General features: G+C 47.8%; 1 protein-coding gene across 1 annotated transcript in view; it reads right to left on the minus strand.

Moving 5' to 3' along the window:
• The window catches only part of LOC132822352 (peroxisomal acyl-coenzyme A oxidase 2-like), a 35542-nt gene extending 22341 nt beyond the window's left edge, over window positions 1–13201 (minus strand). The window contains exons 1-6 of the mRNA XM_060835645.1: window positions 12995–13201; window positions 9452–9614; window positions 6539–6693; window positions 5783–5890; window positions 4861–4980; window positions 407–522 (exon numbers count right to left, since the gene is read on the minus strand). Of these exons, the coding sequence (XP_060691628.1) occupies window positions 407–522; window positions 4861–4980; window positions 5783–5890; window positions 6539–6693; window positions 9452–9614; window positions 12995–13145 (813 nt within the window). The 5' untranslated portion in view covers window positions 13146–13201. The remainder of the gene's footprint in view (window positions 1–406; window positions 523–4860; window positions 4981–5782; window positions 5891–6538; window positions 6694–9451; window positions 9615–12994) is intronic.
• Between the last annotated feature and the right edge of the window lie 269 nt (window positions 13202–13470).

Below are 13470 nucleotides of genomic sequence, written 5' to 3' on the forward strand. Positions count from 1 at the left end.
CACAGGGTTCAATCAGTATTCTCACAGCCATTTTATAGTATTCTTTTAAATTGAAAAACTATTTTGTGCTTAATAAAAATCTACATATACTTGTTGCCTAAATTCAAATTTTAGCTCCTCACCTTTAGCACAGAAACTACAGTGGTTTCAGAAAGCATACCGCCATCACAAAAATTAGCTTTTAAAACTACCAAATTCCAAAGCAATGGAATGAGATTGATTCAGTTTTTTTGGGGAGATGTTCTGCATTTATTTATTCTCCTAGCGAAATGGCCTGTACACTCTTCTCAAGAGCAACTAAGGGCTATAAATGTTGCCTTGTGAATGACTTCAAATATCCCAAGTATATATTTTTTCAATTGAAAATTCCAGCTTAAGAACTATGTGAAGAAATTTAATTAAATACCTCACTATGTCTGTTCAGCATATTCTCCTTGGGAATACGAACATTTTGCAACATTAAATATCCATTGTCAACATGTTCAAAGGCCATCTTTGGACCGATATCTCCAATCTTGACACCTGGAGTTACATTAAATTTGCATTAGCATTATTGTCCATTTCTTATTAAATCTTCCTTGGATGATGACATCATTAGCAAGACTGGCATTTATTGTATATCCCAAACTAATTTGTAGTGTTGGTGATCACTACTCATTCCCGAGTGCAATGAGTAGCGCACTTGGCTATCTTCAGAAGGCAGTCGCATGGAAGCCAGGCTGTCTCCAGATAGCAGACTCATTTTCATGAAGGTCATTGCCTAATCAGATGGTTTTTTTTTCCAGGTTTTTTTTTCCTGGAAATCCAGTGGTTTCATGATCACCAGTGATATTAAGTTTTTATTCCAGATTTTATTAAATTTACAGGCAGTCCCTGGGTTACAAATGGGTCCTATTCTACAGTCCATTGGCAAGTCAAATTGTTCGACTTGGAACACAATTCAGGACAATGGAAAGCAGTCGAATGTGTAAGAAATATTCATATGTTGGGTATTTAAATTTTAAAAAGCATGTATGGGATCATGTTTGTAAATTTGACACTCAAATCAGGGACCCCAGTCCTGAATTTAAGTTCTCCCAGGGATGGAAATTCCCATATTCAACAAACTGACAAAGATTACAGAACCATTCATGTTCCATAACTCTAATAATCCTTACCGTGTCATTTAAGAAAATGGAATCTATCATAAAGTCAGCTGAGTAAAATCTTGGTGCTCTCACATTAACCATTGTGTTACGATTAGATTAGATTAGATTACTTAGTGTAGAAACAGGCCCTTTGGCCCAACAAGTCCACATTGACCCGCCAAAGCGCAACCCACCCATACCCCTACATTTACCCCTTACCTAGCACTACGGGCAATTTAGCATGGCCAATTCACCTGACCCGCACATCTTTGGACTGTGGGATGAAACCGAAGCACCCGGAGGAAACCCACGCAGACACGGGGAGAACATGCAAACTCCACACAGTCGCCTGAGTTGGGAATTGAACCCAGGTCTCTGGCGCTGTGAGGCAACAGTGCTAACCACTGTGCCACCCAGATGCTTGAATCCATGCAGGTAATGGGAAAATTGAGAAACTTTCCCCCTCAGTCCCCTTTCTCAAGTAATTCTTCTTTTTAGATGTGCAAAGAATTGAACTTTATCACAATGTTCCCTTTACAAACAGTTAAAAAGAGGGTGTATTCACAAAAGCAGGATGAGCTTCACCAAGAGGTGAAAGGCTTAAGTCAGTTCCTCCACAAAATCTACATCAAAGATAAAGTCAAGGCCTAAAGTGAAGACAGAATCACATTTTTACTCTGTCCTCCGCCAAATATTGACATATTAATTCAAGACCTGTAGTGAGAAGATGTCTCCTCCATCAGAAGACTACATCAAATTTCAATCCTGGACAGATCACCAAACTTTGTACTGCTTTTTAGATAACTTTTTATTTGCTCAAGATTTTATTTAATTTGCATATATTTCGCATCAAACTGAGTGGACTGTAAAAGCTTTTGTAAATGTGTATAAAGAAAAACGTTAATGAAGAGAAATTAAGGTACCTTACATTCTGAAACAGGACAGTTGATAATAAGGAAATGGCAGAGCAATTAAATAACTTTAGTTCTGTCCTCGTGCAAGAAAACAAATAGAACTTTCTAGAAATGTTAGGGAACCAAGGTTCTAGTAAGGAGAAATAGGAGGAAATTAGTAGAGGAAATTGGGGTGGCAAGGTGGCTCAGTGGTTAGCACTGCTGCCTCACAGCACCAGGGTCCCAGGTTCAATTCTAGCCTCAGGCAGACTGTCTGCCTACATGGGTTTCCTCCAGGTGCTCTGGTTTCCTCCCACACTCCAAAGATGTGCAGGTCAGGTGGACTGGCCATGCTAAATTGCCCATCTATTGTTGTTAGGTGCATTAGTCAGAGGGAAATGGGTCTGGATGGCTTACTCTTTGGAGGGTCGATGTGGACCTCTGGGCCAAAGGGCCTGTTTCCACACTGTAGGAAATCTAATCTAATCTAGTATTAGACTTTTTAAAAAGCCCTGGAGAAATTAATAGGTCTGAAAGATGATAAATCCCCAGGGGCTTGATGATCTACATTCCAGGATGCCAAGGTATATGCAAATTAGTGAATGCATTGATCACCCTATTCCAAAATTCTGTTGATTCAGGAACAGTCCCAGCAGATTGGCAGATGACAAAAATAACCCCAACACTTCAAAAAAAAATGGAGGGATGGAGAAAACAGGGAATTATTAACAAGTTAGTGTAATGTCATTATTAGGGAAAATATTACAGTGTCTATAAAGGAAGTACTAACAAGGCACTTAGACAAAATCAATGTGGATTTATGAAAGGGAAAAACAGGTTTAGCAAACCTACTGGACTTTTTTGAAGATGAAACTAGTAGAATTGAGAAGGAAATACCAGAAGTTTCTGAATGCCTTTGGATTTTCAGAGAGATTTTCTACTGAACAAGTGCAATGAAGGCTCACTAGTTTGGTACTGAAGATGGCAGCATTGTTTTATGAGGATAGTGGGTCAATCAGGTCTGTATTCTTTGAGTTTAGAAGAGCAGAGATCTCAATGAAATGTATAACATGACAAGCCAGACAGACTGGATGTAGGATGATATTTTCCTGAGCTGGGCTCGAGAACAATGCATCACATTCTCAGGAAATGCAGGAGATCACTTATGACAGAGGAGAAATTTCTTAGCTCAGAAGGTGAGAGCCTGTGGACTTCTCTACAGCATAAAATTATGGAAGATAACTGTCTGAATATAATTTAGTGGGAAAGTAGGCTCAATGGGCTGAATAGCTCATTCCTGTTCCTCTTTCCTGTGTCCTCTGTTTTTGGAGGGTGAAAATTTAACATATTTCTAAATGTGGAAACTAATATGTTAGGCAGTGACAAACACGCCATGTCCACTGGCCAGCGAACTCACCTGATCACCCATCAATTAGCTCATTAACATCTGACAGACAAAACTCAGTCTTGGTGACCTGGTTACCACATGCTTTTGGCTAAATCAGGGTCTGGTAACTTCTAGTTCTGAAGTCCATTGGTCAGAACCCCCAGTTCAGAGGATCCAGTAAAGAGAAGGGATTTTTTTTCTTTTTCTTGTAGGGTGGGTAAGAACATTAACTCAGGAGGTTGCTGGTAGGCCTTCTTGGCCAGCACTTAACTATAGAGTTGGGGAGTAAGGACTTTCTTTCCAAGGCTAACTTGCCTAATTATTTCCCATGACTTGTCCTACCTGCCTATCTCCTTTTCCACCTATCCACTCCACCCTCTACTCCCTGACCTATCACCTTCATCCCCTCCCCTACTCACCCATTGTACTCTATGCTACTTTCTCCCCACCCTCACCCTCCTCTAGCTTATCTGTCCACACTTCAGGCTCACAGCCTTTATTCCTGATGAAGGGCTTTTGCCCAAAACGTTGATTTCGCTGCACTTTGGATGCTGCCTGAACTGCTGTGCTCTTCCAGCACCACTGATCCCGGATCTAGGCACTTGTCTGCCCACAGTTTAAATAAGTTACTAAGTATCACTTCTTATTGGGGAAGGGTGCGCGGTCTGGTGATTTTGATTTTTCTGAGTTTCTCCATGCATTGAAAATCCTGACTTTTTGCAGCTTCCAAGATGTTATTTGTATCTTTTATGTTGAAGATTGATGCCAAATTCTTGTTCAGTTGATCTGAATTTCCTTGGTTTCCATTATTAATTGTCCAATTTCACTTGCTGTGGGACCAATGTTCACTTAGCTAACTCTTTCTCTTTAAAAAAAATTTGTTGAATCTCCTTATTAACTGTTTTTATATTTCTGGTTAGCTTTGGCCGGTACTCTAATTTTTCCATCCTTATTTTTGAGTCCTTCAGCTGCCTGAACTGCTGTGCTCTTCCAGCACCACTGATCCAGAATATGGTTTCCAGCATCTGCAGTCATAGTTTTTACCAAGCGCCTAGATCCGGATCAACTTCATCCTGGGGTCTTAAAACAAGCGGGTAGTAAAATAGTTGATGTATTGGTTATTTTCCAAATTCCTCGATTTGGAGAACTGCCATCAGATTGGAAGATGGCATATTTATTCAAAGAGGAAGACAAAAAGCAAGAAACTACAGGCCAGTTAGCTTAACATCTATCAGAGAGAAATGATTAGAAGCTCTCATTAAAGAAGTTATAACAGGACACTTGGGTAAGTTCAGTGTTATTAATCAGAGGCAACATAGCTGTGTAATTTATTAGCATAACAATGAAAACAGTACTTCATTATAACTCATCCATTGTCAGAATAAGACAAGGCAGACTTTATTACTAAAAAGACTTCCAAACTGTCAGGAAAATAAAACAAGCAGAATGTTACCTGGCAAAGCTGAATGGTCCAGTAGATTGCGAATCTGAACAATGAAAGCATGCATCCCGTGGCACTTCTCCTGGATATACAGCTGCGCCAAAACCACAGCGTGATTTGCCGACCTACCCACTGACAGCAGTAAATACATTTTATTAAGACCTCTCTAATAAAATGCAATAGATTATATTAAAGCTTGTCCCCCAACTTGTTGGTCAATTTACAATATTCTGTTTGTTTCAAACAAACGGCATTGTGTTAATAGCCTTCCTGGTATTTTTAAGAATGCTCGATTTACACACTAATTGCCCCTGAATTGTGTAATAGTTTACACTTTTAACAGTTAGGCATAATTTTCTATATTTTAAACAAAAGTGATAATTGACAATACAATGCCAATTAATTCAGTTTCATCCCTTCATGTATTGAATTGTTGCTGACAGGTTTTAACTGTCTTTACTTTCTCAATTTCCCATCTCTCTATCTTTCTTTAGCACTTGATTTGACCCCAATTAACTTTCTTTCTCCAATGTTATGGTTTCTTTCTCCACCCTCAAATTTTATTTGTTAAAAACACTGTTGATTCTGTCATTCATTCAGATTCAAAAGAATTCATTTCATCATCTCACCATTATAAGCTCTCAATTCCAGCAAGAAATGGTGGAGCAATTCAATGAAGTGAAGCATTCAGAAAAGATCTAGCTGAGGACATACACCACAATACACTTGATTCCAGCAAGGCCAAGGCCATTATACTTCAACAACATGCATTTAGATAGCACCTGTAATGTTATAGTCTTGAATTATAGGAGTACAATGTACATAGATTTTCTGGAGTTAGAAATCCATTTTAATTCAAAGCAACTATATGGTCAGTGACAGACAGAAATGAATGACTTTTTAAGTCTAGTGAGTGAAAGGTTTTGAGGCTTACAGTCACCAGGCCACCACTTTATTGATGATGGTTTTGGTGTGTTGAGGATGAAATCCTGGTTGGAAGGATCAAAGGATGCAGTTGTTTCTAGTCCTCGAAGATAGGTGCCTTAAAAATGAACAGCAAGCATACTGATTAAGACCGGGATAAATGGAAAATGAGAGATGACAGATGGAAAAGAAAAGTTGATTCATTTACCGTCAAAAGACTACTATTCTTTCTGGTTGTCACTTATTTCAGGTTCAGCTGATGAGTTTGAGCCAGGTTTGGCTGCATTGTTGACTTTAGTAAAGTATTGCTTAGAGGTTCCAATCATACAAATATTCTAAACTGATTACTATATGTACCTAACTGAAATGGCATATCTATTCAACTACCTCAATTATATAAACAAAGTCTGCTAGACAGCCAGATATCAGTTACTGGAACAGAGTAGTATTAAACTGATCTATAACTTGATCTAAAATTGATAGTCATTAAATTATTTTCAGAAAGGAGCCATTGTGAATTTGACTGAATGGTTGCACAACCAAGATCAGAATTTATTTGTCTGGTTCACAACAGAAACACTTTCCTCTGATTTGGGCCATAGTACATTAAGCACCAATATTCACTTAGAAGCTGACTTCTGTAAATTCTAAAAGCCTAATTTATCGGAGTTTGATTCTGTAAAATTATGAAGCATAAATCAACTGGTACAATATAATTGTGCTGGAAAAAGTGCTCAAATATTAGCTTGTCAATTTGTCCTCTTACCATGGCCTAGTTCAGTTTGAGCATAGGTTCCAATAATTTGATAATCCTTAGCCAGTGGAACCCACTTGGCAATTTGTGCGTCTGTTCCCAGTTCTGTGATGGTTGGTATAAAGACTCCGTTGTGGACTACAAAAGCCAAATTTCTTCCCATGATTCTAAAGCCAGGAGAAAGCACAGAGTCAAAAGCTTGGAATTCTGAGGTGAAGAACACATCTCCAATATTCCAAAGGCTTTCTTTTCTTTATTCTTTCACAAAGGGTTGTGGGGCTGGCCCATCCCCAAGTGCCGTTGACTGCAATGGTTACCAGTCTTTATAAAAAGGCAGTTAAGAGTTAATCTGTGGGTCTGGAGTCACATGTAGGCTAGACTAGGTCAGGAGGGCAGATTTCTTCCCCTCAGGAGGGCATCAATGAATCAGGTGGATTCTTATGGCATAGGTTTCATGATTATAACTAATGGGGCTAATTTTTAATTCCAGATTTAAATTCGATTTAAAATTCCACAATAGTTGAATTTGAGCCCAGGCCCTTGGGCGACTAGTAGTAGGGTTACCACTATGTCATCACCTCACCAAATCCCCCTTACTGACAAAGCCCTGTACTGGAAAGTATTCTCTGCTTTTGTAAAGAGGACTGTAAGATATACATTTGTGGTTTAGAACAAGAGTTGAAATCTGGCAACAGTTTTAAGTTAGAAGAAAGAAATATAATGGCAAAAATAAGCCAGCCCGCCTTAGGAATAAAGTACCCTATTTGTTTTTGAGTAGAAAGGGTTCTTAGTTTGATTATAAAATAAACAAAAGAAAGGTGCTGGAGAAACTGAGCAGGTCTAGTAGCATCTGTGGGGGGAGAAAGAGAGTTAAAGTTTCAGAACTCATGTTTTTCTTCAGAACTCATGCTTTCCACAATTACTTTGGACACTGTCTTACAATCCATGAAATGTGACAGCTTAAAAATTAATATCTGGTTTCATTTAATTAAATCTTCAGTTTACTCAAGGTAAGTTTGGAAGATTTCAATGAGAGTAAGAGGTGAGAAATCAGATTTCTGGCTATAATGAACAGGATATATGGGGTTAGCCCATTCCTAAGTGCCCTTGACGAGAACAGTTACAGGTCCATATGAAAAGGCAGTTAAGTATCAAACTGAGGGTCTGAAGTCATATGTCGGCCAGACCAGGTGAGAATGGCTTGGCTAAGCAATTAATGAACCTGGTTGTATTGAACCCACAGCTGAAGTATGAGTGTTTTGCAAATAGTGACCAAGATGCAGTAGAGTTTAGCATCAAGTTTATGCTAGAGCCACCAAAATGGACCACAATTTTGAAAGAGGAAGGAGGAAGATGGAAAATTTCCACGTCTGTTAACAGCTTCTAACTACAGACTAACAAGCGAGAGAAAAATGGGAGACTAGTATGGATGACAAAGGAAATACTGAAGGACTCGATAACAAAAATGCTTTCCTCAAGTAAAAAGCCAAGCACAAGAACAGGGATGAGCAGAATAGCAATTCACAGAAATTCCAGTATTTCAAATGAATGGCACATGAATGTAGACTGAGTATCTTGGTCCTTACCTACTCATCCAGTTGTATTCTGTAAACTTTAAAAGCCTTTATTGACATTTTTCTACTTGACATATTCACAGATGTTAGCAGGTAGAACATGAACTCGGCCCACCTAGCTCAGAGATAAGACAATACCACTGAACTACAAGAGTCCTCATACCTCTTTGTCCTGTTTTTTCCCCAATCAACCTGTTCAGAGATGTTATTGTACACTTCTGGAGCAGGTGGGTTTTGAACCCAGGTCTCTCAATTCAGGGTTAGATATACTACTATTGCACCACAAGAGGACACTTTCAAAACTCCTTGTGAATGGTGCTGGTAGTTAAAAGCAGGTTTGTGGACTTGAGATAAGAGGAATTTGTTTGGAGGGCTCTTGCAGGGCAATGGTAGTGCTCCTACCTTTGGACCAGGAGCCATAGTTAAAATCCCACCTGGTCCTAGGTAGGTCACAACATCTCTGAACAGAGAGTGATTAGAAATATCTTGACAGGGATTTGAGACTTTTGGTTTGTAGTAAGGTTGGTAAAATGTGGAGAGAAAGTTGAGTCAGTTTCATTCATACCCAAAAAGATTTCTTTACATCAGTTCAGAATGTAAAACAATGTGAACAATGAGTAATTAGGTAATGCCACCATGCAAACACAAAAGGTTTTCTGAAATCAAAAAAACAGGACATAGAAACCAAACATACTGTAACAAGAATTTAGACGCAGGTCACAAGACTGAGCATAAGTAACTTGAAAGAGATAATTTTACAGCAAAGGTATCTTATTTGAGATCATGCCTTTTATAATTATATTTTGCTTGTGAATGCATCAGTGTTCTTAAAAACAAAAAATTTATACTATAGCCAATATTCTCAGTTTGACACAAAATGCCATAGCAACTATGCTTTAGTGTTGATATATGCCTTTGACTCCATGCATCGTCTATTTTTGACTCTAGTTAAAATACTGTGGAGCAGTGTTTGACTGGAATATTTCCACAGAAGGAAATGAAGACTTGAGTTCAGACCACACATGCACTTTCTTGTGACATCACTGGAACAAAACTGATAGTAGATCTCTTATCGTGTTTGATACCCGAGGGAGTGGGAACTCTTACAAACAGGTTATAAAATATGCTGAAGATGTGTTGCTGGAAAGGCGCAACAGGTCAGGCAGCATCCAGGGAGCAGGAGAATTGACGTTTTGGGCACGAGCCCTTTTCCTGAAGGGCTCATGCCCGAAACGTCGATTCTCCTGTTCCTTGGATGCTGCCTGACCTGTTGCGCCTTTCCAGCAACACATTTTCAGCTCTGATCTCCAGCATCTGCCGTCCTCACTTTCTCCTAGGTCATAAAATATACCTATAAGCAAACTGCATCTCAGGTCCATCATCCATCCATCCCAATTCCTTCATTTTCTGCCACAGGTGTACTGCTCTTTTCACAGCTAACTCATACTGCTCAGTCGGTGTCAAGAAATACTCATTTTCTCGACTAAATACAGTATCACCATTAATGACATGTTCTAATAAAAGAAAGAAAGTAAATGAAATTAAAACATTTAATATTACTTAAATTGAACCAATTCAAAACTAATGTCGATTTAATCAAAGTTGAGGATCTAAAACGCGACTCATTTCATTGTTAATTGAATTCTCTTCTGTGCTCCCACTTGTTCCTCCCCACCATCACCTCCGATAGGACAGGCACCGTCACCTCCCACAGCACCCGCAACCTCTTCCCATATGACAGGCACTATCACCCACCACTACCGCCCCAAATGCGACAGTCACTGTCATCCCTTACTGCTCCAGCCCCACCATCCCGATACGACAGGCACAGACCCCCCTACACCTCCCTAAAGTGACAGGCCCTAGCACTGCTCCCCTCCCACTCCAACTCTGTCACGCATGGTCACTCTCCCCTCCCCCACCCCACAATCCCAACCGGACAGGTACTGCCCCCTTCCCCCAGGGTCAGGCACTGTTTCCCCGGAAAGGGGGGGGGAGAATCAGGCACTGTTCCCCCTCCCCTCCCCGGAAGGGGGCGCGGTCAGGCACTGTTCCCCCTCCCCTCCCCGGAAGGGGGGGTGGCGGTCAGGCACTGTTCCCCCTCCCCTCCCCGGAAGGGGGGGGGGGGGGGGCGGTCAGGCACTGTTCCCCCTCCCCTCCCCGGAAAGGGGGGGGGGGGGGGGGGAGAATCAGGCACTGTTCCCCCTCCCCTCCCCGGAAGGGGGGGTGGCGGTCAGGCACTGTTCCCCCTCCCCTCCCCGGAAGGGGGGGGGGGGGGCGGTCAGGCACTGTTCCCCCTCCCCTCCCCGGAAGGGGGGGGGGGGGGGGCGGTCAGGCACTGTTCCCCCTCCCCTCCCCGGAAGGGGGGAGGGGCGGGGCGGTCAGGCACTGTTCCCCTTCCCCTCCCCGGAAGGGGGGGGGGGGGGGGGGGCGGTCAGGCACTGTTCCCCCTCCCCTCCCCGGGAGGGGGGTGGGGTCAGGCACTGTTCTCTCTCCCCTCCCCAGGGGTGGGCGGTCGGGCACTGTTCCCCCAGGGGTGGGCGGTCAGGCACTGTTCCCCCTCCCCTCCCCGGAAGGGGGGGGGGGGGGGGCGGTCAGGCACTGTTCCCCCTCCCCTCCCCGGAAGGGGGGAGGGGCGGGGCGGTCAGGCACTGTTCCCCCTCCCCTCCCCGGAAAGGGGGGGGGGGGGGGGGGGGGAGAATCAGGCACTGTTCCCCCTCCCCTCCCCGGAAGGGGGCGCGGTCAGGCACTGTTCCCCCTCCCCTCCCCGGAAGGGGGGGTGGCGGTCAGGCACTGTTCCCCCTCCCCTCCCCGGAAGGGGGGGGCGGTCAGGCACTGTTCCCCTTCCCCTCCCCGGAAGGGGGGGGGGGGGGGGGGCGGTCAGGCACTGTTCCCCCTCCCCTCCCCGGAAGTGGGGGGGAGTGGTCAGGCACTGTTCCCCCTCCCCTCCCCGGGAGGGGGGTGGGGTCAGGCACTGTTCTCTCTCCCCTCCCCAGGGGTGGGCGGTCGGGCACTGTTCCCCCAGGGGTGGGCGGTCAGGCACTGTTCCCTCTCCCCTCCCCGGGGGGTGGTCAGGCACTGTTCCCCCTCCCCTCCCCGGGAGGGGGGTGGGGTCAGGCACTGTTCTCTCTCCCCTCCCCAGGGGTGGGCGGTCGGGCACTGTTCCCCCAGGGGTGGGCGGTCAGGCACTGTTCCCCCTCCCCTCCACAGGGGGGGGGGTCAGGCACTGTTCCCCCTCCCCTCCACAGGGGGGGGGGTCAGGCACTGTTCCCCCTCCCCTCCACAGGGGGGGGGTCAGGCACTGTTCCCCCTCCCCTCCCCGGGGGGGGGGTCAGGCACTGTTCCCCCTCCCCTCCCCAGGGGTGGGCGGTCAGGCACTGTTCCCCCAGGGGTGGGCGGTCAGGCACTGTTCCCTCTCCCCTCCCCGGGGGGGTCAGGCACTGTTCCCCCTCCCCTCCACGGGGGGGGGGGGGTCAGGCACTGTTCCCCCTCCCCTCCCCAGGGGGGGGGTCAGGCACTGTTCCCCCTCCCCTCCCCAGGGGGGGGTCAGGCACTGTTCCCCCTCCCCTCCCCGGGGGGGGTCAGGCACTGTTCCCCCTCCCCTCCCCAGGGGGGGGGTCAGGCACTGTTCCCCCTCCCCTCCCCGGGGGGCGGTCAGGCACTGTTCCCCCTCCCCTCCCCGGGGGGCGGTCAGGCACTGTTCCCCCTCCCCTCCCCAGGGGGGGGGTCAGGCACTGTTTCCCCGGGGGGGCGGTCAGGCACTGTTCCCCCTCCCCTCCCCGGGGGGACGGTCAGGCACTGTTCCCTCTCCCCGGGGGGGATCAGACACTGTCCCCGGGGGTGGTCAGGCACTGTTCCCCCTCCCCTCCCCGGGGGGGGGGGGGTCAGGCACTGTTCCCCCTCCCCTCCCCGGGGGGGTGGTCAGGCACTGTTCCCTCTCCCCGGGGGGGGGATCAGACACTGTCCCCGGGGGTGGTCAGGCACTGTTCCCCCTCCCCTCCCCAGGGGGGGGGTCAGGCACTGTTCCCCCTCCCCTCCCCGGGGGGTCAGGCACTGTTCCCCCTCCCCGGGGGGTCAGGCACTGTTCCCCCGGGGGGGGGGGTCAGGCACTGTTCCCCCGGGGGGGGGGTCAGGCACTGTTCCCCCTCCCCTCCCCGGGGGGCGGTCAGGCACTGTTCCCCCTCCCCTCCCCGGGGGGCGGTCAGGCACTGTTCCCCCTCCCCGGGGGGCGGTCAGGCACTGTTCCCCCTCCCCTCCCCGGGGGGGGTCAGGCACTGTTCCCCCTCCCCTCCCCGGGGGGACGGTCAGGCACTGTTCCCCCTCCCCTCCCCGGGGGGCGATCAGGCACTGTTCCCCCTCCCCTCCCCGGGGGGCGGTCAGGCACTGTTCCCCGGGGGGGGGGGTCAGGCACTGTTTCCCCGGGGGGGCGGTCAGGCACTGTTCCCCCTCCCCTCCCCGGGGGGACGGTCAGGCACTGTTCCCCCTCCCCTCCCCGGGGGGACGGTCAGGCACTGTTCCCCCTCCCCTCCCCGGGGGGACGGTCAGGCACTGTTCCCCCTCCCCTCCCCGGGGGGCGATCAGGCACTGTTCCCCCTCCCCTCCCCGGGGGGCGGTCAGGCACTGTTCCCCCTCCCCTCCCCGGGGGGCGATCAGGCACTGTTCCCCCTCCCCTCCCCGGGGGGCGGTCAGGCACTGTTCCCCGGGGGGGGGGGTCAGGCACTGTTTCCCCGGGGGGCGATCAGGCACTGTTCCCCCTCCCCTCCCCGGGGGGCGATCAGGCACTGTTCCCCCTCCCCTCCCCGGGGGGCGGTCAGGCACTGTTCCCCGGGGGGGGGTCAGGCACTGTTTCCCCGGGGGGGATCAGACACTGTTCCCCGTTCCGCCTGTTACTCACCAACCGCTCTCCGGATCCGAGTGCGCTCCGCGCCGCCATCTAACAGGTTCACTAACTTCTCCAGCGGGAATCCCGGCGCCGTCCTCTCGCTCGCAATGTCCGGGTTGATAGCTGCGGACTGTACTTTGTACGGGCCCTTCACCGCCGCCATTCTCCAGCAACTGGCTGGGCAATGACCTGTGCCTGGGACCTGCCACCAGCAGAGCCCTGCCCATACCGCCTCCTATTGGTGCAACCCGCCCTGTCCCTCTGTGGATTGGATCAACAGCTAACACGTGCAGTAGTGATTGCAGGTCTGGATGGGAAACATTGACTCTGATTCTATCAGATGCTGCCAGACTTGCTCAGCTTTCCAGCAACTTTCTGTTTCTGATTTTCAGCAACTGCAGTTCTTTATTTTTATTAAATCACAGAACACGTTACCTTGCTCTCCCTCCATAAATGCCTGACCCGCTGGGATCTCGAGCATTTGTTGT

The sequence above is a fragment of the Hemiscyllium ocellatum genome, chromosome 14 (assembly GCF_020745735.1).
Source record: "Hemiscyllium ocellatum isolate sHemOce1 chromosome 14, sHemOce1.pat.X.cur, whole genome shotgun sequence".
Classification (NCBI taxonomy): domain Eukaryota; kingdom Metazoa; phylum Chordata; class Chondrichthyes; order Orectolobiformes; family Hemiscylliidae; genus Hemiscyllium; species Hemiscyllium ocellatum.